General features: G+C 53.2%; 1 protein-coding gene across 2 annotated transcripts; it reads right to left on the bottom strand.

Annotated features, from left to right (window-relative positions):
• Positions 1 to 2,633: 2,633 nt before the first annotated feature.
• TTC5 (tetratricopeptide repeat domain 5) lies at positions 2,634 to 19,284 on the bottom strand. Of its 2 annotated transcripts, none has more exons than XR_011994855.1 (10): positions 19,182 to 19,284; positions 16,212 to 16,344; positions 14,361 to 14,572; positions 13,799 to 13,949; positions 12,729 to 12,820; positions 10,556 to 10,612; positions 9,898 to 10,044; positions 9,404 to 9,715; positions 5,589 to 5,733; positions 2,634 to 3,138 (listed from the first exon to the last, which is right to left on the bottom strand). XR_011994855.1 is itself a non-coding variant. In XM_072724282.1 (10 exons), the coding sequence occupies exons 1-10, from the start codon at positions 19,227 to 19,229 to the stop codon at positions 3,019 to 3,021; spliced, it is 1,320 nt and encodes a 439-aa protein (XP_072580383.1). In that variant the 5' UTR covers positions 19,230 to 19,284; the 3' UTR covers positions 2,634 to 3,018. The 2 variants fall into 2 exon arrangements, 1 of the variants encoding a protein (XP_072580383.1); XM_072724282.1 differs by having other exon boundaries at positions 9,501 to 9,715.
• Between the last annotated feature and the right edge of the window lie 1,118 nt (positions 19,285 to 20,402).

Raw genomic sequence — 20,402 nt, forward strand, 5'->3', positions numbered from 1 at the left:
AAAAGAATTAAAATGCAGTTCCAGATGATGCTGTTGGTGAGGGACCAGTCTTTTAGAACCGCGGCTACTAAGGGAACCCTCGCACTTGCCATTCAGGGCAGGATATTAACACTGTCCTGCTTGCAGCAGCACATGCCCACAGGCATCCCGTGAACTGTACACACGTGTGTGTGCTCACGTGTACATGTGCTTCGTCGTGAATCTCTGAAGTCCGGCTTCACCCCACCGTAGAGGTCTTTAGGCCGCGGCCGAGGAAGGCAGGAAAGGCTGCAGTGGCCCCCACGCAGGCCCCGGGGGCACCTCCAAACCTCCACAGGCCCTGCCCAGTGGGCTACCTCAGCCAGCATGGTCACCAGACAAGGGAACATCCCGACCACCACAGCGCTCGCTCCCAGGCGTGGCAGGGGGCACACCTCGGTGTCCCGCCTGCTGCTCCCTGGCAGTGCCTCCAAAAGCTTCTCTCCTTTTTCTGCCCCAGGTGAATGCTTTCAGCACCTGCGCCCCCAGTTTCCACCCAAGGGTCGCCCCATGTGGGGCCCCTCTCCGACCAACGCACCCCATGTGGGCGCCCCATCCACCACCTACGGGCCATTTCCCTACTGTCCAGCCCTACAGCCGGGGTGGAATCACACTCAGGACTTGAGTGACAGGGGAACGGTGACTGGTCTCATCTCTCTTCTGACCCTAAGTCACGTATCACCCCCCGCTTCCTCCCCATTGCTCACAACCACTTCTCAAGGCGCCTCCAAGCTCCTCGTTGCCCTTCGGTGACTGTAGGCCTCAAAATCAACACCGAGTCAAGCACAAAGCTCCACGTGTGGGCAGACGGGTGCTGCATTAACACCTCCTTCCCACCAGATCAATAGGCTTATTAGAAGGATGAACTCAGGTATCTACCATGATTATTTTTGTAATCTGGTCAGTTAATAAATGACTACTTTCAAGTGGAAAAATAGAAAAATAAAAAATAAATAAAACCTTCCCTGGTTACTACAGACACGTTGGGACAGTAGAAAAATTGTTTTTGCAACTATGTCATTAACAACTACTCATACGAACTTTATTAGAATTCCCAGGAACGTTTCACACGCGATGCTTAAGATAAACCTAGAAAGTTGGCCCTCGGGGACTAAAACAATGGCCTTCAAGCTTTTCTCTTGGATCCAGCCCTTGAAACTTCCTTTGTGTTGTTGTCCATTTAGCTTATTTTATCATCATTCTCTGACCTCTATGCTTTATAATCTTCATAAAATGAATGAGTCACCAATGATGTTCAAGCGACGGATCAAGAGTCCGGCAGGACCAAGGTGCCTGGATGGCTCGGCCAGTTAAGTCTCCAACTCTTGATTCCGACTCTGGTCGGGAGGTCGGATGTGAGACCGAACCCTGCGCTGGGCTCCTCCCTAAGCAGGAAGTCTGCTTGTCCCTCTCCCTCCTCCTCTGCCCCTCCCCTACTCACCGCACAAGGTTTCTCTAAAATAAATAAATAAATAAATAATCTCCCTTTTTTTTTTTAAGACTTATTTACTTATTAGTAAAAGACACAGAGAGAGAGGGAGGCAGAAGCAGAAGCAGGCTCCATGCAGGGAGCCCGATGTGGGACTCGATCCTGGGTCTCCAGGATCAGGCCCTGGGCTGAAGGCGGCGCTCAACCGCTGAGCCACCCGGGCTGCCCTAATAAATAAATCTTTAAAAAAAAAAAAGAGAGAGAGAGAGAGAGAGTTCAACAGGACCAGACAAGTAGAGAGACCTAAGGCAGATCACCGGACCTCTTCCAGATTTATCTGTATCCACGAACATACTCTCTAGTTACAGCCATCCAGCTGGGCATTAATCCTCCTTCATGTTTTTCCATTTTTCCATACAAACATTAAAAGAAACTATTACGGGGGCCCCGGGTTCTCAGTCAGTTAGGCACCCGACTCGTGGTTTCGGCCCAGGTCATGATCCCCAGTCACGCTCTACACTCGGCAGAGAGTCTGCTTTCAGGTTCTCTCCCCAGTTCTACCCCCACTCACGTGGGTCTGCGTTCTCTCTCAAATAAATAAATCTTTTAAAAAAAGAGAGAGAAACTATTACATAGTTTCTATAGATTCCCCTATATGTTACCACTATAGGGGATCCCTGGGTGGCTCAGCGGTTTAGTGCCGCCTTCAGCCCAGGGCGTGACCCTGGGGTTCTGGGATCGAGTCCCGCGTCGGGCTCTCTGCGTGGAGCCTGCTTCTCCCTCTGCCTGGGTCTCTGCCTCTCTGTCTGTTATCTCTCATGAATAGATAAATATAATCTTTAAGAAAAAAAGTCACCATTATAATCTGAAGGGACTGAGCACGTAGCTCCGAGGTCTCTCAGCCAAGGACGCCACTGGGACACCACTGATGGCATCTGGCACCGTGACGAGGGCCGCCTGCAGGGAAGACAGGAGGAGGAGATGTTGGGTAACTGCTTCCCGGCGACTCTGTGGGGTCGCTGTTCCTGCCCTGGGCCGCCTATTGCCAGAATCCTTGTAACTGGGACAGAAGTGAACTGTTTCATGTAAGGAAAGAGGCAGGGTGCAGGGAGGTGACTCCAGGGGCCTGGAGTGACCCTAAAGCCAGGATCCAAGCTGGGAGAGAATGAAGCCAAACGACACGGTATTTTTTTTTCTCCAAATGAATTTAATTCTCTTCCAGCCCCAAAGAAGGGGAAGGACCTAAAGTTTAAAAACAAAAATTGCAAAAAAAAAAAAAAAAATACACAAGCCATTAAAAAATTAAGTCCCCTCCCTCAGCAATAAATACTGAAATGATATATACACAGGAGCCCAGGAAGGAGGCGAGAACAGGGGCCCAGGCCTCGGTCCCGGTGGGACCCCCGCGCGCCGCCGACACCGCTCCTTGCCTGAACCGTGGGGGGCACAGGAGGCGGCAGCAGAGGCGGGCACAGGCTGGGGGCCTCGAGCACCCCGCCGGCAGGGTCTCTGGGGGCGCTGCGGCCAGCTGAGCCGCTCAGGGCCCGTCCTCGCAGCCGCGTCCAGGCCGGTCACTCGCACTGCGGCCGTGATGCCACGGTGGCCGCGGCCTGACTGCTGGGGCCCTGAGGCTTCCCGTTCACCACAAGCAGCACGGGGGTCTCCACGCGGACGCTGGCAAAGGAGAAGTCCTGCGGGAGACAAGCACACGGAGGTCCACCTCGGGCCCCCCGGCCCAGCCCCCCAGCACCCCTCAACAGGGCAAAGGCAGCAGAGGGATGGGACTCCCCACGCTTCCCAGCTTTGGAAGGAAACATCTGCGCCGGGGGGGTGGGTGGGGAGCCAGTGATTCCACAAGAACGGGACAATTCTCTGAAAAAAGGCAGGCCCGGCACAGCCTGACCCTTGGGTGCCCCGGCCTCCACACTGTGGACCCGTCCCCAGCGTTTCTCGGCAGTGGAAGCCAGGGACACGGGGCACCCGCTGGCTCAGCCGGGGCGGCGGGACCCCCAGGGCCACCCAATAATGAGGCCCTGACCCCAAGACCAGACACGCGGCCGCCACGAGGCCACTCAGTCCAAGTGTCCCCAAGGCCCGACATTAATGCGCCAGACGTAAATTCAAGCCACTTCTCTTCTCGTATCAGAAGGAAGACAGAGAAGGCACAGTGCAGACATTCTGATTACAGAAAGACAGCTCCTCTAGCACTTCAAATGTGCTTTAAGTCATGAAGTTCTAGGACTTCAAGTTTTATGACTTTAGTTATGAAGTTTTATCACTTGAAGTCATAAAGTAATAAACACGGTAAAAGATCTCCATCCAAAGCATATTGTCCCACTCCTGGGAGTGTGAAGGCGTGAATTAAAGAGGCCTCATAAATCAAATTTTTTTGACATCCTACCAGTTACACGGGCAGTGACAAAAAAAAAAAAAAAGCCAATTTTTTTTAAGGGCCTGGAGTGACCCTAAAGCCAGGATCCAAGCTGGGAGAGAATGAGAGAATTCCTTATATAAGGAATATAAATAGCCAATAAACATATGATAAACTAGTCAACCTCAAATATAATCAAGAAACCAAAGCAAGAGAGCGGTGATGCTGTGTTCTTCACGTGAAAGCAGCACCCAACGTTTCAGAGGCTTCTCTCCTGAGCTGAGACGACTTGGGCAAGCCATGGCACACACCTCTAGGGGGAGGCACGGCCTCCCAGGACCAGGCGGCAGCACCGGAGGCCCAGCCCCTGCGCCCTCTGGAGCCTGAACACCTCAGAAGTTCACGGAAGTAAATCATCCCGGATTTGGACAGGTGCTCACTCTGGCGCTGGATGCCTCTACAACAGGGAGAGTATAGAGACGGCCTAGATCCAGGGGCAGCAAACTGTCTCTCCTGGGGTCGTGCGGCCGCCACCAAGGACTCATGCCCTCCGACGCCGTGGCCCGGGAAGCAGCCGTGCAAGCCCGGCTATGCTCCCAAAGGAGTTCGCTTGTGGACGCTGACGTTCAAATCTGCTGTAACGTGCAGGCTTCGCCAACTATCATCACTCCTCCAACTGTTTTCGTTTAAAAATACGGACACACTTGTCTCGCCGGCCACACAGGATAGGCAGGGAGCCAGGTTTGGCCACCAGGCCACTACCTGCCGACCCCTGATGGACACGACGAACGAGTGGACCGACAGCTCCTCTTACAAGGTTTCCGGGACTATGACATGAGCCCCCACGGGCCACAAAAGCTTTTGGCACAGAGTCCCACGGTCGTGTTCTATAAACGTGAGCCATCGTCGTCACCTTTATCACCACCGGAGTGTGTGTCGATTCAAAACAAAGTTGCAAAAAAAAAAAAAACACAAAGTTGCAAAAGTTGCAGAATATGTAAAAAACAAACACAGGGAATGTTCATGCCCTGGATATGATCTTCTGCTCCTCGTGCAAGTCCACGTGTGAATGTGTACATACAGATTCTTGGAAACAAGACTGGGGGTGTCCATACGAAGCTGCTAAGAGTGACAGCATCTGAGGGAGGGTATTTCAGCCCATTTAAAAAAAAAAAAAATTTTATTATGAGAACCGGCATCTGACGCTATTTAAGTTCGAGGTGTGCGACGTGCTTGTGTACTTCGCATCTCCACTGGAAGGAGACGAGCACCAGGTGTCAGTGAGCACATCCACAAGGTCGGAGGACTGTCACTGGCAACAGTTAGGATCTAGCCCCTTGGCGACTGAAGTACGCAGGACCGTCCTGTTGTGACTGCTGTCCTGTACGGTAGCTCTCCGGGTGTGTCTGTCCAGTCACCGCAAGTCTGCAACCTGAACAACCTCCCCAGGTGGCCCACCTCCCCCCAACCCCTGGCGACCACTATTCCATTCCCTGTTCTCATGAGTCCAGCCTTACTAGATTCCATATAGAACTGATATCATACAACATTTGTCTTTCTCTGTCCAGTCCGTTTTTAAAATTCTTTTTAACAGTAGTTTCCTTTTTTAGTAAAAAAAACAAAAAAAAAAAGTGTATGCACATCATAGATTTGTGTATTGTGTATACACACATGTGTGTTCATGTATCACTTTGCATATTTGCTAAAAGACATAAATTGGTCCCGCTTTCAGAGCCTACGAGCTACGAGAAAATCCTGACTGTCACTCACTTTTCCTTTGTGCTGGATTCGGTGAAGCCGGAGGCTGGGCTCAGGGATGGCAACAGAGTCCCCAATGAGCACTCCCCAGCTCTGCACCATATTGTACACCATCACGGCACAGCACGGTCCATCGGAGTCCACCAGGCCGAACGTGCTGCCAGGGGAAGGGAGGAGGGCCAGGAGGGGTGGGGAGGACAGCGGGCAGGAGAGAAGAGCAAAGACAGTGGTTTTAAGATACCAACGAAACGAACAGAAGCTTTCTCGGTTCCTTAGTGAGCTTGCAGCAGGCACCGTCACGCACAGTGCGTGTCTGCGTCCTCACTCCTTACACGGACAGCATCTCTGGTAAAGCACAGACGCACCAGACCCGCCGGTCACTTTGCCACAAACTGGAGACGTGTGTTCACCGCGACCACTCGGCAGATGTTGGTGACGAGCCCGCCCCAAATGCTGCGTCTGCAACATTATTCCTGGTCCATCCACATCACTGCACAACCGTCCCGCCCTCGCACGAGTACCTATCGTGCGTCAAGCTCCGTGCTCAGCAAGGCAACAGTGATCCACTACGAGTGAGCTCACAGTCCAGCAGGAGTCCAACCCCTCAATGGTCACAAGTGTGAGAGGCTCCAGAATGGCTTTTCCCCTGTGCCGAGTTCAGTGGGGTCGAAGCTGAGACCACGGGAACCCAGAGGAGAAATGTCCAAAACTAGAAGGCACAGAGGCTCCTTGAGGAGCCCCTCAAACTGAACGGTAAAGGATGAAAATTTATCCGGGTTATGAAAGGAAAACTAATCCTCAGTGGGAATAAAAAAACCTCTGGGGGAATGGGGACAGGGATTAACCGGGGGGGGGGGGGGGGGGGGACACAAGAGAACTTTCCAAGGTGCTGGTAATTCATGTTCTCTGTCTTGACGGGTGTTTGGGTCACTCACACGGGCTATGTACTAGTCAAAACTTGGCAAATATAGGGGATCCCTGGGGGACTCAGCGGTTTAGCGCTGCCTTCGGCCCAGAGCGTGATCCTGGGGACCCAGCATCGAGTCCCGCATCGGGCTCCCTGCATGGAGCCTGCTTCTCCCTCTGCCTGTGTCTCTGCCTCTCTCTCTCTCTCTGTCTCTCATGAATAAATAAATAAAATCTTAAAAAAAAAAAAAAACTTAGCAAATATACACTAAGGTTCATGTATTTCATTCTATATAAATTTTACGTAAAAGAAAACTAAACAAATCGAGCTCTACTTAAAGACTACATGCTAAAGTATTCACAGGAAAGATACTGATCTCTGCAATTTCTTCAGCACTGCACCAAAAATAAGATGGATCAATGGATGAATTAAGGGACAGACAGATACGTGACAAACCAGCACAGTAAAATATTAGCAGAATATAGGTGGTTGGGTACAGAGATGTTCACCGCAAAATTCTTCCAACTGTACTATATGCTTGAAAATTTTTATACTAAAATGCTGGGGGGGCAGAAGGGCGAGGAACATGAGCTATATCAAGAAGCAGCCAAAGAATTATCCAGACAGACATGAACTGTGTGTAAAGGTACGGAGGCATGAAAATAGCTGTTCTGAAACCTAAAAATTTAGGCCAAGAGGCTCAAGGGTGAAAGTAAAAGAAGAGAATGGAAGGAGGCAGGCAGGGAGCAGAGTACGAAGGGCTCTTCATGGGTTCCAACTTTATCCTAAAAGCAAGCACGGTAGTAGTAAGGGAGGGATTTTATGTAAGGAATGGCAGTGGTCAGCTCTGCGTCCAGCAGACGTTGCTCTGCACCGTGGAGCACTGGACAGAAACCAGGGAGCTGGAAGATGTGTCTGCGGAAGCAATGAGGTGCGAGACTGAATCCGTAGAGACAGAAAAGGAGGCGCGCACAAAACAAGTGCTGAACTGGGTGAGCGTCACAAGGCAGGAGAAAGGAGACTTGCAGAACGACTTCCAGAAGCCTCTGTTAGGGGACTGAGCAGACGAGCTACCACCGACTGACAAGGAAATCAGGGAGGACAAACAGTTTGTAGAGAAAGAGGAAGCAAGGGCAGCCCGGGTGGCTTAGCGGTTTAGCGCTGCCTTCAGCCCAGGGTGTGATCCTGGAGACCCGGGTTCAAGTTCCACATCAGGCTCCCTGCATGGAGCCTGCTTCTCCCTCTGCCTGGGTCTCTGCCTCTCTCTCTCTCTCTGATGAATAAATAAATAAAATCTTTAAAAAAGAAAGGGGAAGCAAGTAATTTTGACAATACTGAGTTAGAGATTTCTGACTGGAGCCCAGAGGCAGATGGACACAGAAACCTAGAACTTAGAGATGAGCCCCGGACTGCAGATACGCCTGTGGGCACGGCGGAGGCGGCCGAAGCCTTCAGTTGTGTGACATCACCAAGAGATGACCATACGTGAGACGGTGAAGAACTGGCGCTCATGCCATCCCTTGGCGCACCCGAATCCCCAACCAACGCCCCAAACAAGCCCAGCATTCTCCTGGCGAGTCTGATCGAGGCCTCAGAATCCTCCTACACAGTACGTTGGGCAGCCACTACCAAGTGGTAAAAGTTGGCACCCATTTGCTGTCCTGGGAAAGAGAAAAGAGCAAAGGAACAAAAACAGAGTCCTCCTGGAACCTAACAGTGAGAATTTAAGAAAAAAGAGAAACCAAGGAGCGACAAAATATTTGTTCTCAAGGCCCCCACCTCTGTCTACATCTCCTTTTCTTCCTCTTAGGGCTACGGTCTGCTCTAGGTAACTGAACTTTTCTCAACTATCCTCTTGTTCTCCAATTCCTAGGTCTCTAGAGAACGCCACGCAGAGAGCTCAGGCATCTAATGGGAAGTATTTCAGTTTGGATGAGGTGGAAGGGATATGAAAGAGCACAGTGAGGGACAGGTCCGAGCGTTCTGGAGCCACGCGGCGGAAGCCAGAGGAGCAGACGTGGCCATGCTAGGAAAAACCACCTCAGTAGAAAACAGAAAAAGGAAACCAGTCAGTGAGGCTTTAGGAGGTGAGTGAGGACAGGGGGTGACGGCATGGACCAAACCCTAATTTCTCAAGAGTTAAAAAATTTCCTGAACAAGGGGTGCCTGGGTGGCTCAGGAGGTTGAGCGCACAACTCATGATCTCAGGGCTGTGGTTTCAAGCCCTGCACCGCGTGGTTAAATTAATTAAATTAATATAAATTAAAATCAAACAAATCTTGGGACACCTGGGGGGCTCAGCAGCTGAGCGTCTGCCTTTAGCTCAGGGCGTGACCCCAGGGTTCCAGGATCGAGTCCCGCATCGGGCTCCTTGCGTGGAGCCTGCTTTCCCCTCTGCCTGGGTCTCTGCTTCTCTCTCTGTGTGAATAAATAAAATCTTTAAAAAACTAAAAAATAAGAATAAATAGACAAAATCTTTAAAAAAGAAATTTTCTAAGTAAATGATCTTGACTCATTTCCTCCGCTAGACTGTGAGCACCTTCACCCGGATCCTCTGTATTACACTCCCTACCATACAGAGAGCAGACGCTCGATAAATATTTGTTGAATAACATCTAAGACAATCTCCCCTCAGGCCTTAAACTGTGACTCAAAGCCAACCTTCCAGAACTCCCTCGGCACACCTAAATCCAAACAGGACTGAAAATTCATTCTCCTCCAAATTCTGTCATCATGAAATCACAAAGAGGCAGGATAATTTCAGAATTCCGTAACTTTCCACATGCCCGTCCGACTGCAGCTGTGATGCAGGAACCCGAGCACCGAGCTCCAGAAGACAAAGCAGACGGCAAAGCAGACAGCGGGGCATCACCCGGACCACACCTGCTCAGGGGAGCCACGGCGGGGAGAGCTCACTCACCTGCGACCCCTGAGCACGTCCTCGGTGGCAGAGAAAGGGCAGGAAGTGAGATGGGTTAGCTCCAAGAATGACAAAGAGGAAAGGCGGGGGGACTCACAAGGGGACCTTCTCCTCCGTGGTGAGGCTGAACACCACCTTCCCCAGGACCACGGCTCCGCTGTTCACTCCCGGCTGCAGCGCGCTCAGCGGCTTGAGCTCCAGGCTCAGCTTCTGCCCAGAGGCCGACTGGTAGCGCCCATCAGCACAGGGGCCCAGGTGGGCCGGGCGCAAGCTTCCCAGCATGCTCTGCAACTTTTTGGTCTTCACCTTTCCCTGCAAAAGAGAAAAAGAAAGGAAAAGTAAGAAGCTAGAACTAGTCCGTCTCGCTGAGGGTCTACTCCTCCTCCCGCCTGCCCGCGTCCCTGGACAGCATCACCACTGCCAAAGCCTACTTGATTCTACTTCATGCACCCCCGAGAGAATAAAACCAGGACCCCGCTCTCCGACGTCGTTACCTTGCTCTCCAGGAGGCTGGTCAGTCTACTGAGGAACTCCAGCAGCTGCTGCTCCCGCTGCCGGGGCTCTGGCCAGCCAGGGTCCAGTGCTGCAGCCCGAGAGAAGCCCTCCAGGGCCTCCCCATAGTTCTCTTCGTACTTATGTAACTGCATAAGAAGTAACCGAAAAGCTCCCGATTACGCATGTATTTAACCCAAACTCTGCCGGGGCAGTAATGGCGCCACGGGCCAGGAACCTGCAGAAATAAACTGTTTCCCTTCCCGTTCCATGGTGACCAACCTGAAGAAACAGTAATGCTTTCCCCCCTCATCCTGCCTAAGGAGATCACAAACCCCAAAGATGGGGTCATCTCACAGAAGCTCACTCCCAAATCCTGTACAAGCCACGCCGCATGGGCCGTGTCACTATTTTTATACTTATAATGAACATTTCAGAAAAGTCTTCTAAGCCGTCCCTCCACCTTCTGCGTGCCCTCCCACCTCCTCGGCCCCTTCTCCTTTCCCGCCAGAGACTCCATCAGATCCCAAAGTCAAACAGCCAGGTCTTCTTCGAAACAACCCGCTGTCCTCGGGCAAAGGAATACGCCGGTATCCAGCCAGGCTAGCCCCACGTGTCACCTGCTGGACTGTCAGACGGCCACCCGCCCACAGGTCTTACCGTTGCCCGGTTCAGATGAAGGTCAGGATTGCTGCAAGCTGTCCGGTCAACCTTCTCCTATCGTGGGAGAAAGAGACGATCAGTGGATGGCGCCTCACTCTCCGGGATGGCCGTGCCCAACATGGCCCAGGCCTCTGCCCGCTGGAAAACGTAGGTTCCGTCACTGTCAAAATGCTAGCTGTACCCCTGCCCCCCGCCCCCGTTACACAGTACCTGCCCGAGTGGGGTTACTCAGCCCCTGACACCTCCAGGAGGTAATAAGGGTTCCGTGTGTGCATAAAACTCCGACATGATAATCATTTCTCCGTGCAACAGTACAGAGATAAAAGTATAAAAGCATTTTGATTAAAAAAAAAGAAAAAAGAAAAAGTTTTAACGGTAAGAGAATGGTAAAAATGAGGAAGGCTAGAAATGTCCTCCAATACATTTCCTCTGCCCATGAGCCCGGCTCACATACAGGTACATTCAAGCCCCCTTCAAACACCCACTGAAAGTCAAATTCTGATTCTGGAATTTAAATAAGTGGGTGGCCAAACAGCATGAAGAACAGACCGATGTGCCGTGAACAACCTGCCAGGTCCCTGGCTACGCTCATTTTCCTTTTCTAATTACGTTCATTGCCTAGCACATTACAAAAGTACACACAACATGGATTGGATTAAAATGGTCTAAATGGTTGGTTCAAATATGTTTAAAAATGCAGGTTTGGGGCAGCCCGGGTGGCTCAGGGGTTTAGCACCTGCCTTCAGCCCAGGGCAGGACCCTGGGGTCCCGGGATCGAGTCCCGTGTCGGGCTCCCTGCATGGAGCCTGCTTCCCCCTCTGCCTGTGTCTCTGCCTCTCTCTCTCTCTCTCTCTCTCTCATGAATAAACAAATAAATAAAATCTTTTTAAAAAATGCAGGTTTGGGTGAAGAAATTATGAGTCAAAAGCAACAATTTGGTGGGAGCCAAATATAAAAATTTTAAAGAGTGCACTGTTACTATTTTTTTTAAACATAAACATCCACCAAAGTAAAAAATTAGACTAAACTATAATTCCTAAAAAAATAAAATAAAATAAACTATAATTCCTCTGCTTTCAAATTCCCTGATTGGAAAAAAAAAAAAAGTCAGTCCCTAAACGACAAACATAAATATAAGGCAGCTGCGTTCTTCATTCTGCACACCGAACAAAGTAAGTAGTGGTTAAGTGAAGAAGCAGCTCTCTATGTCAAGAGAAGACAGAAAGCAAAAGAAGAAAGGTGAATGCGGGGCCCAAATAAAAACTGCTCAGAGGCCAAGGGGAGCCTTCTTAGAACGAGGCATCAGGAACTCCAGCCTGAAGGAAATCTCCCACGCAAGCAGCTACTGACGGAAAAACGGCCTGAAGGCCCAAGCAAAGCACGAGCTCCGGGGGATGAATCCTGACGAGATGATGTCCGATGGACTATATGCTGTTTTCTATTTTAAAGATTTTCTTTTGAATCAACCTCTACAGCCAACATGGGGCTCAAATTCACGATGCTGAGATCAAGAGTCGCGTGTTCATAAAATATTTAAAAAAAGGGGGGGGGAGGGGGGAATCCCTGGGTGGCTCAGCAGTTTGGCGCCTGCCTTTGGCCCAGGGCGGGATCCTGGAGTCCCAGGATCGAGTCCCAAGTCAGTCGGGCTTCCTGCATGGAGCCTGCTTCTCCCTCTGCCTGTGTCTCTGCCTCTCTCTCTCTGTGTCTCTCTGAATAAATAAATAAATTAAAAAAAAAAAAGAAGAGTCGCGAGCTCTACCCACCGAGCCAGCTGGGTGTTCCCACTGTCTCCAATTTTAGCCTATGGAAAAATCCAGAGCCACAGTATCTCACGGGATAAGCACTTAATTTATACATAAGCATCAGAGCTTTCGTTTTTCTTTAAAAACGTACACAAATATTAACAGATGTTATTTTAACGTGGACTCTTTTCCCATGACGAGAGATGGACATGCGGGGAAAGGCTCCGTGACTCAGTCAGGAGCGCCCGCAGGAGACTGGATAGCTCAAAGACCCCTCTACCTTGCAGGTGGTGCCTAACACTGCGGTTATTGGGGGAAAAAGTCGCCCCTGCACACAGCGGAGGCCGCCAACCACGGCCCGTGCTGCTTGAAGGGCCACGCACAACGCTGACAGACACTCTGGCCTCCGTCGTGGCCAAAGTACTTACTGCTTGGGCGTAGGCGCTGAGGGCCTGCTGGGAGATCTTGGGGTTCTGGCCTGTGTTGAAGTAGAGAGAAAGATACGCATTCCCCAAGATATCTGAAAGAGAAGCAAAGGTCTTCCGGTCGGCAGGGGCTTGGAGCCTCCACTGCATCCTGACGGACTGAAAACTCGGCAACATTTCCCACCCCTGTCCTCTAGGGCCATAGGATGTACCCATGTCCAGGCAAACAGCGACTTCTGGCTCCGCAGGGCTGCAAGTCACGAGCCGCGGGACCCGGGGCCAAGGCAGGAAGAGCTGAACTATAACCCCCCACGAGCTGGAGGCCCAGCATGGACAAGTTGGGGAGTCCCCGGCATGAGGAGGCCCCACAGCACGGTAAGATTCACCCCCAGAAGCTCAACCACGTCCACAGCACGCATCCCACAAAACTCCCCGATCCTGCCAACAGGGGGAAGGGGCAAAAGGACTGCTCCAAAGTATGTGGAGCACCTGCTCTTCACAAGGCCGCCGCCCAGGACATACTAGCCAACCAGCACTATTGAACCCGCAGGGGGACAACATCCTCCTGGCCGTCCCTGTCCCCGGAACCCGGGAGCCTGCAGCTGCCGCCCACGCTAGCCATCCTGCCCCCCTCAGTGGGGGGGAACCCTGGGAACACGCTGGTGAGTCATCCCGGAGGCCAGGCTCAAGATACAACCTCCCTGGGTCACCCCGAACAGTCTATTCGAAAGGCCCCACAGCTGCAAGACCCCCCAATAACACCAGATTTAGCAGCTTCCAAATGCCACGGGCCCAAGGGGCAGACGCAGACCCAGAGCTGAGTCCTGGGCACGCCGCACAACGGCCCTGCCCAGCCGATGTGGAAGCACAAGCATCGTCCCTTGGAGGAAAAGATCCAAGACCCCCTAGAACCGTGGTTCATCCAAACCCCTTCCATGCTTCCTCAAGACTAAGGTGCCCAGGCCTGACCCTCAGGATGGACTCTACAGCTGGGCTCCAGACGAGTGTGGCACGTAGCCGTGCTGAGCACCACTGCTCCAGAAACCTGCTGGAGAGCCTTTGGGAGCACTCACACCAGGAGCGGCCGTCGTGGACGTCCATCTGCACGGCCAACTTGGCCTGGCGGACGCTGTCCATTACATGCCGAGAATGTTCGTCTCCGGTGTCGGCCCGCAGCTGGCGCAGCACCATGGACAGGTTCTGAAGCGACACTTTGTTCTTGCACTGCAAATGCAGAAGACATACTCAACCCTCCTGACTCTATTTCCCCTTTCCAGATCTTTCCTATCGTAACCTTGCAAATCCAATTTTTCATCTTGGTTCTTACAGTCATCTCTACATGTTCGGCCCCTGTCTACAAGGATCAGCTTGGTTGTTAATTTGTATTTATGAATTGTATTAATTTGGTTGATTCTCCTCTATCCCTGAACCTGATGCCATCGTCTTCTTCCTTCCTTGGGCTCGTCCCTGTTTTCCTCAGCAGCAGGTCCGCCCCCATCTCCCCCTCCCCTCTGATTCCGTTCTCCCGGTTCCAGTACAGTTCTGTTCTGGGATGCGTATCCTGGGGAAAGTCATGGAACCAGAGGAGTCTCAGCCTTCCCATCTGTGCTTCCCGAGGGGTAGTAGACGGCTCACGTGGGTGAGGGCTCCCGAGAAGCAGGTGTGGGCGGCCGCAATATCCCCTTTCTTCCAGTACACCTCACCCAGCTGGTTCCAGGCTTCCACCAGCTTGGGTTCCAGCTTCACAGCCTTTGACAGAAGCTCCTCAGCCTTTGGGCTGTAGTCAGGAGTCACATTCAGTGCCTTCCCAGTCAGCATCAGCACCTGTGCCTTGCCCTGGACAGAACCTAGGAGGAAGGGGAAGGCAGAGGAGGTTGGGAAGACCAGGACACTTCCTCTCAAGAAGCCACCTCAGGTCAGCCCTAGGAGTGAAACAGCAGAAGAAAACCCTGGGAACAAGGCACTCACTGAACGCCTACTGTCCGCAGGCCCTTCCCATGGTAGGCAACGGGGTGGCGACTGGAGCACTCTCCCTGCCTTGGAGGGGCCTACATTCTAGGGGAGAGGATAGGGCATAATCGCGCAAAATTAAAACAACCATGAAATACCCAATGAATGCACCCAGCGAACGGGCTTTAAAGAGCGAAAAGGAGGGGCACCTGGACGGCTCCATCGGGTAAACGTCCAAGTCCTGATTTCAGCTCAGGTCATGGCCTCAGGGTCGTGAGATCAAGCCCCACATCACACTCCACGCTCATCAGAGAGTCCACTTGGGATTCTCTCTCTCCCTCTCCCTCTGCTCCTCCTCTAACCCCTGTGCTTGCTCTCTCTCAAATAAAAAGATAAATCTTTTTAAAAAATGTTTTTAAAAAAAAGTGAAAAAAAATGAAAAAATAAAATAAATAAAAATTTTAAAAAAGTGAAAAGGAGAAAAGACAAGACCCTCTGGTTAAGAAAATGATGTACACAAAGATAGCGAGGCCGAAAGCCAGGCGGCACGCTCAAGAGAGAAGGGACACCCAGCCTGAAAGGCCTCACTTACAGCTCCTCTGTGAGCGGGGCGGGGTGGGGGGGGTACGGAGGGAAATACGGACAAAAATGGTCAGATGGTGGAGACTGGAGCACCGAGTTAGGGTGCGCAGACTGCAACCAGTCAGTAGCAGGAATCTCCGAATAACATGAGCAGCGAGGCAGGCACGAGTGAAGACTCCACACAGGAGGTGACGTTTAGAAATTTAATGGCATGATCGGTACATACATGAATTTGAAGTAAAAGAACTTGGAGGCAGAAAGGTCAGCTAAGAAGAACAGCTTAAGGGGTGCCTGTGGGGGGCTCAGATGGCCGATCGTCTGCCTCCAGCTCGGGTCACGATCCCGGGGTCCTGGGGTCAAGCTCCAGTCAGGCTCCCTGCTCAGCGTGGAGCCGGCTCCTCCCTCTGCCGCTGCCCACCCTGCTCGTGGGCTCTCTCTCTCTCTCTCTCAAATAAATAAAATCTTTAAAAAAAAAAAAAAAAGAAGAAGAAGAAGAAGAAGAACAGTTTGGAGGCATCTGGGTGGCTCCGTCAGTTGAGAGTCCATCCCATTCTTGGTGTCAGTTCAGGCCATGATCCTGGAGCCTGGACACGGAGCCTCAAGGGGGGCTCCATGCTCAGCCTGGGGGAAGTCTGCTCCCCTTCTCCTTCTCCCTTGGTCCCTACCCTGCTCTCACGCGCGCGCTCTCTCTCCCCATCTTAAATAAGTAAATCTTAAAAAAAAAAAAAAGAAAAAAAAATAGTTTAAGCAACAGGTATGTTATTTCGTGCCATTGCTGTCATCAAACTTCAGGCAATGTCGTTGGAGGACCCAAAGGCAGCCGGCCACAGGGGGCTCGGCTTGGAGGACGGGCTCTGCTGAGCCTCCGCGGCAGAGTTTCCCACCAGTGGGAAGGAGAGCAAACTCCTGCATTTCTGCGAAGGGCAGGGGTCGCGGGCTCCTTGCCCCTCATACCCACGACTTCCTCCATCCGCTGCAGGGTCTTCTCCATCTCCTCCCGCACGTCCCGCTGCTTCCTGCCAGCATCCTCGACACTGTGGGTCTCGAAGTAGCACTCTCGAAAGGAATACAGCTGATCCACCAGGTCCTAGGAGAGAAGGAACGGTGCGGGTGCCGAAGGAGGAGAGCAGCCGGCCCGGGGCGGAGTGGGCTAGCCCTGCGGCTCCCGCCTAGCAAGCCGACCCCTACCCCGACCCCTACCCCGGGACTGACGGACACCACGGGTCATAAAGGAAGTGGCTGGGTCCCAGCACCCACCCCTGCCCCGCGGCCACAGCTCCGTCCCAATGCCAGCAGGGCCTCCAGCAGGACTACACCCCTCGGCAGCCCACACGCCAGGGGCAGACGCTTTGCAACTTGAGGTGAAACGTCATTAAGATAACCCTAGGTTCCTGGTCCCCAGAGCACCAAACCTTGAAATTCACCCTTAAACCCAGACGTGCTAACAAAAACAATCTTACCCCCGGTTTTGCCTGTGCTGGTATCTGGAAATATATGGCCTTTGTGGTCATGAAAATGCGGGAGAGCCACTGCTCTCCGCGGCAGGAACCAATTTAAGTTTGAGAACCTTGGTGTCCTTACAGGATCGTTTCCTTAAACACTCGTGGTTTTTTTGTTTTGTTTTTGTCATCTGTTGGCTCTCTTGCCCTTGTCCCAAGTAAATGCTCCATTTCCTATTTTAAATACCTGTGTCTGAGCCTTCCTGTGCACCAAAGCCTTTCCATTATCTATTCTCTCCTAAAATGGACCAGCGGCAAAAATATGTAACACAATTCCGTGTCATCCTAACTACGACCGCAGCCCCCACCCCGCCCCCGGGCCGTGATGGACCAAATCAGCCCCATTTCTGGTCCCACCGCTGCAGGGGCCTCTCGCCTTGTTTCTACCCGCCCCCCATTCCCCGCCCTGTAGACACAATGACCCTACCAAGGTGTTCGCCACGGCCCACATTCTCCGATCCCCAGGCCGGCAAAGGTCTACCTCCTACCGCAGCCTGAAGACTGTAGGATCCGATCTGGCACCCTGCAGGCGGCCCCAAACCCCACCTGACACCTCCCTTCTTCAGCAGCCAAGGCACCTGCCTTCCCTGCGTCCCCAGACCCAGCATGCTCCGGGGGGGGGGGGGCTGCCCTCGGGCCTCCCTCCCTGTCCTCACCTAGACCTCGGTGCCCTTAACTTCAGACCCCACCCGGAGGAAAAGGCCGAGCAGAACCCCCTGTAGCAGCAAGGTGGCTCCAGGGTATTACTGTCGGGCCTCAGGCTGCAGATTCTAACTTCAGAAGCATCAGCAGAACTCAGACACCCTTGCCAAGCGCCCCAGGTGACTGCGGGGAAAACGGTCCCTAAAACACGCTGAGAGAAACACTTTTATTACACTCCTTCTGCCCTAAAACGACCACGAAATCCGAAAGTAGCGCCAGTCCCACGGACCAGCAAGGCCCGCGTCCTCCTCCCCGCTGCTGGGTCCCTGCAGCACCCTGCCTGCCCCCCAAGACGCCCGCGCCCCCGGCCTAGCCCACATAGCACAGATGGGCCCAGGAAGGCAGGTCTCGGGGGGACGCACCTGGTGCCCCCCAATCAGCTTGGCTGCATGTTGGGGATTCTAGGGGGTCTCACGGCCTGTTTTCCCGCCGTGAAAGCAAATATGCGTGAAATTGTGTGGCTTTGTTTTGTTTTGCTGCAGTGAACGTTCTTGTCTCGTGGAAAAAATCAACATAAGTAAGTTGCTAAAATTCAAACAGTCGCGCGTGAACCCACAGAGCTAAAACTCCTTCTCCTCACCCCACGCGGCGGGGAGAACCCCACGGAGGGCATCCGCAGCCCTTGTTCTACACATTCACACACAAACACACGGTGTTTGTAACGCAGACCCGGCCTGCGACTCTGCTTCCCCGGCCTGGCCTGGGGAAGGAGATTAAGGAAATCCGGGTCAACTGGAGGAGAAATGCAGGCCACGCTCTAAGGGTGTTCTTTGAACACGTTCAAGAGACAGACAGGTGTCCCCCTGCGCGGGCCTCTGCGCCCGAAGTTCCAGGCAGGTGCCAGCCGGCCCAGTGTGAGGTCGCTGCAGGCCGGGGCCGGGGCACCGGGGGCATGCACTGGGGTGCGGCTCGGGGTCGGAGCCCCACACCAGTACGGAGGTGACAAATACCCACAACTGTAAAAAAAATAAAAATAAAAACTACATTCTGTGCTGTCCTAGAACACACGGAACTGAGTTTCTAAGGTTTAAGGACAATCTTGGTCCTGGGCAGAAGGTGAAGGGGGGGCACCCAGGCAGCGCCCACCTGCCCAGAACGACGGGAGCTGCTAAGGGAAGAGGGCGGGGGCCGCCCCGCATCACCCCCCGCGGGGGCTCGTGGACAAGAACCAAACCCGGGGAGTCCTGAGGGCAGTGACCAGGCTACGGCGGGGCACGCGGTCATCGAGCTGCCCACGGCGGGGGAGCAGGGCGAGGAGGTGGCCCCCGTGGGAACGGGGACACCCGTGGGGAGGACCCCGCGGCGACAGCTGCTGCGCACCCCGACCCGCGGCAACCGGATGGGCGAGCCCAGGGGGGAAACAACCCCGAGAAGGAGCAGGACAAAGTCAGGGGCCAACAGCGTCCTGTACCCGCGAGTGAACCAAGTGACCCGGGGCAGCGGGGGGTCCCCAGGAGCCGGGAGACCCGGGGAGGGGCGGGGAGTCCCCAGGAGCCGGGTGACCTGGGGGAGGGCGGGGGGGTCCCCAGGAGCCGGGTGACCTGGGGGAGGGCGGGGGGTCCCCAGGAGCCGGGTGACTCGGGGGGAGGGGGGGTCCCCAGGAGCCGAGTGACCCTGGGGCGGAGGGTCCCCAGGAGCCGGGTGACCCGGGCAGCGGGGCTCCCTGCCTCCCCTCCCCCCTCCCCCCTGCACCGCCGCCGTCCCCTCCCCCCGCCCGGCCCACCTGCAGCGCCTCCAGGCCCCGCCGCCCTCCCGCGTCCTGCTCGGCCATCGCGTCCCAGCCGCGCGCCCGCCGCGACCACAGAGACGGGCCCGTCCGCGAGCACCGCGCCCCCTGGCGGCCCGGAGGCCCCGCTGCAGCCGGAGGTCCCGGAGCCCTGAGCCCGGAGCGGGGCGGGGCGGGGCGGGGGGGGCGGGGCGGGGCGGGGGGGCGGGGTCAGCTATGCAAACCCCTTCTTTTTTTTCTTTTTTTTTTTAATAAATTTATTTTTTATTGGTGTTCAATTTACCAACATACAGAATAACACCCAGTGCTCATCCCGTCAAGTGCCCCCCTCAGTGCCCGTCACCCAATCACCCCCACCCCCAGCCCTCCTCCCCTTCCACCACCCCTAGTTCGGCAAACCCCTTCTTGAATCAAAAAACATGCATATGGACTGATTATGCATTTGCCAGACCCAAGGGATGACTTCCGATTGCAAGAAAACACCGGCTTTCTTATAGGATCACTCTATACGGTTATAACATAAATACACTATTTATTGTGAAAAGGCATAAATGTCCTTTCTAGACAACTCGCCATTTATCCATCATGCACAGGGATTACATCTGTAAGGCCCTAGAGGAAATAGGATTCTTGAGGGAAAACAGCCAAATCCAAGGCCTCATCGAGGAAAAACATGGATAGTAGACAATGAATTCTACAGAGGACAAAGGCCCTAATTTCACATAATTTAAGCCCATTAGTCCCTGACAGGGTTCTCTACACAGAGTTTCTCAGTGAGCGAGGAGCAAATGGACTTACTGGATAAATTGGCAACTATGGAGCTGCCTGACAACAGCATAAATGGTAATGCACAGGATCCTGATAAATCTGCTACACTTGGGATGGTATCATGAAAGCCGTGATTAATAAACAAATAGTTAGGGATCCCTGGGTGGCGCAGCGGTTTGGCGCCTGCCTTTGGCCCAGGGCGCGATCCTGGAGACCCGGAATCCAATCCTACATCGGGCTCCCGGTGCACGGAGCCTGCTTCTCCCTCTGCCTGTGTCTCTGCCTCTCTCTCTCTCTGTGACTATCATAAATAAATAAATAATTTTTTAAAAAAATAAACGAATAGTTTAGCAGTAAAAACCCCCAACATATTGGTAGACTATCTATCTAGAAGGATACATAAGAAACAATGACTTCTCTGTAAAGGGAAAGGGGGACCAAGAGTTGTCA

Source organism: Vulpes vulpes, chromosome 10 (genome assembly GCF_048418805.1).
Source record: "Vulpes vulpes isolate BD-2025 chromosome 10, VulVul3, whole genome shotgun sequence".
NCBI classification, from domain to species: domain Eukaryota; kingdom Metazoa; phylum Chordata; class Mammalia; order Carnivora; family Canidae; genus Vulpes; species Vulpes vulpes.

Excerpts from the sequence above, each read along its gene's own strand:
- TTC5 (XM_072724282.1), bottom strand. The coding sequence starts at position 19,229 with ATGGCCGAGCAGGACGCGGGAGGGCGGCGGGGCCTGGAGGCGCTGCAG. Across the intron at positions 12,821-13,798 it reads CCACGACGGCCGCTCCTGGT|ATATCTTGGGGAATGCGTAT; the intron begins GTGAGTGCTCCC and ends CTTCTCTTTCAG. Across the intron at positions 10,045-10,555 it reads TTCATCTGAACCGGGCAACG|TTACATAAGTACGAAGAGAA; the intron begins GTAAGACCTGTG and ends CTTCTTATGCAG.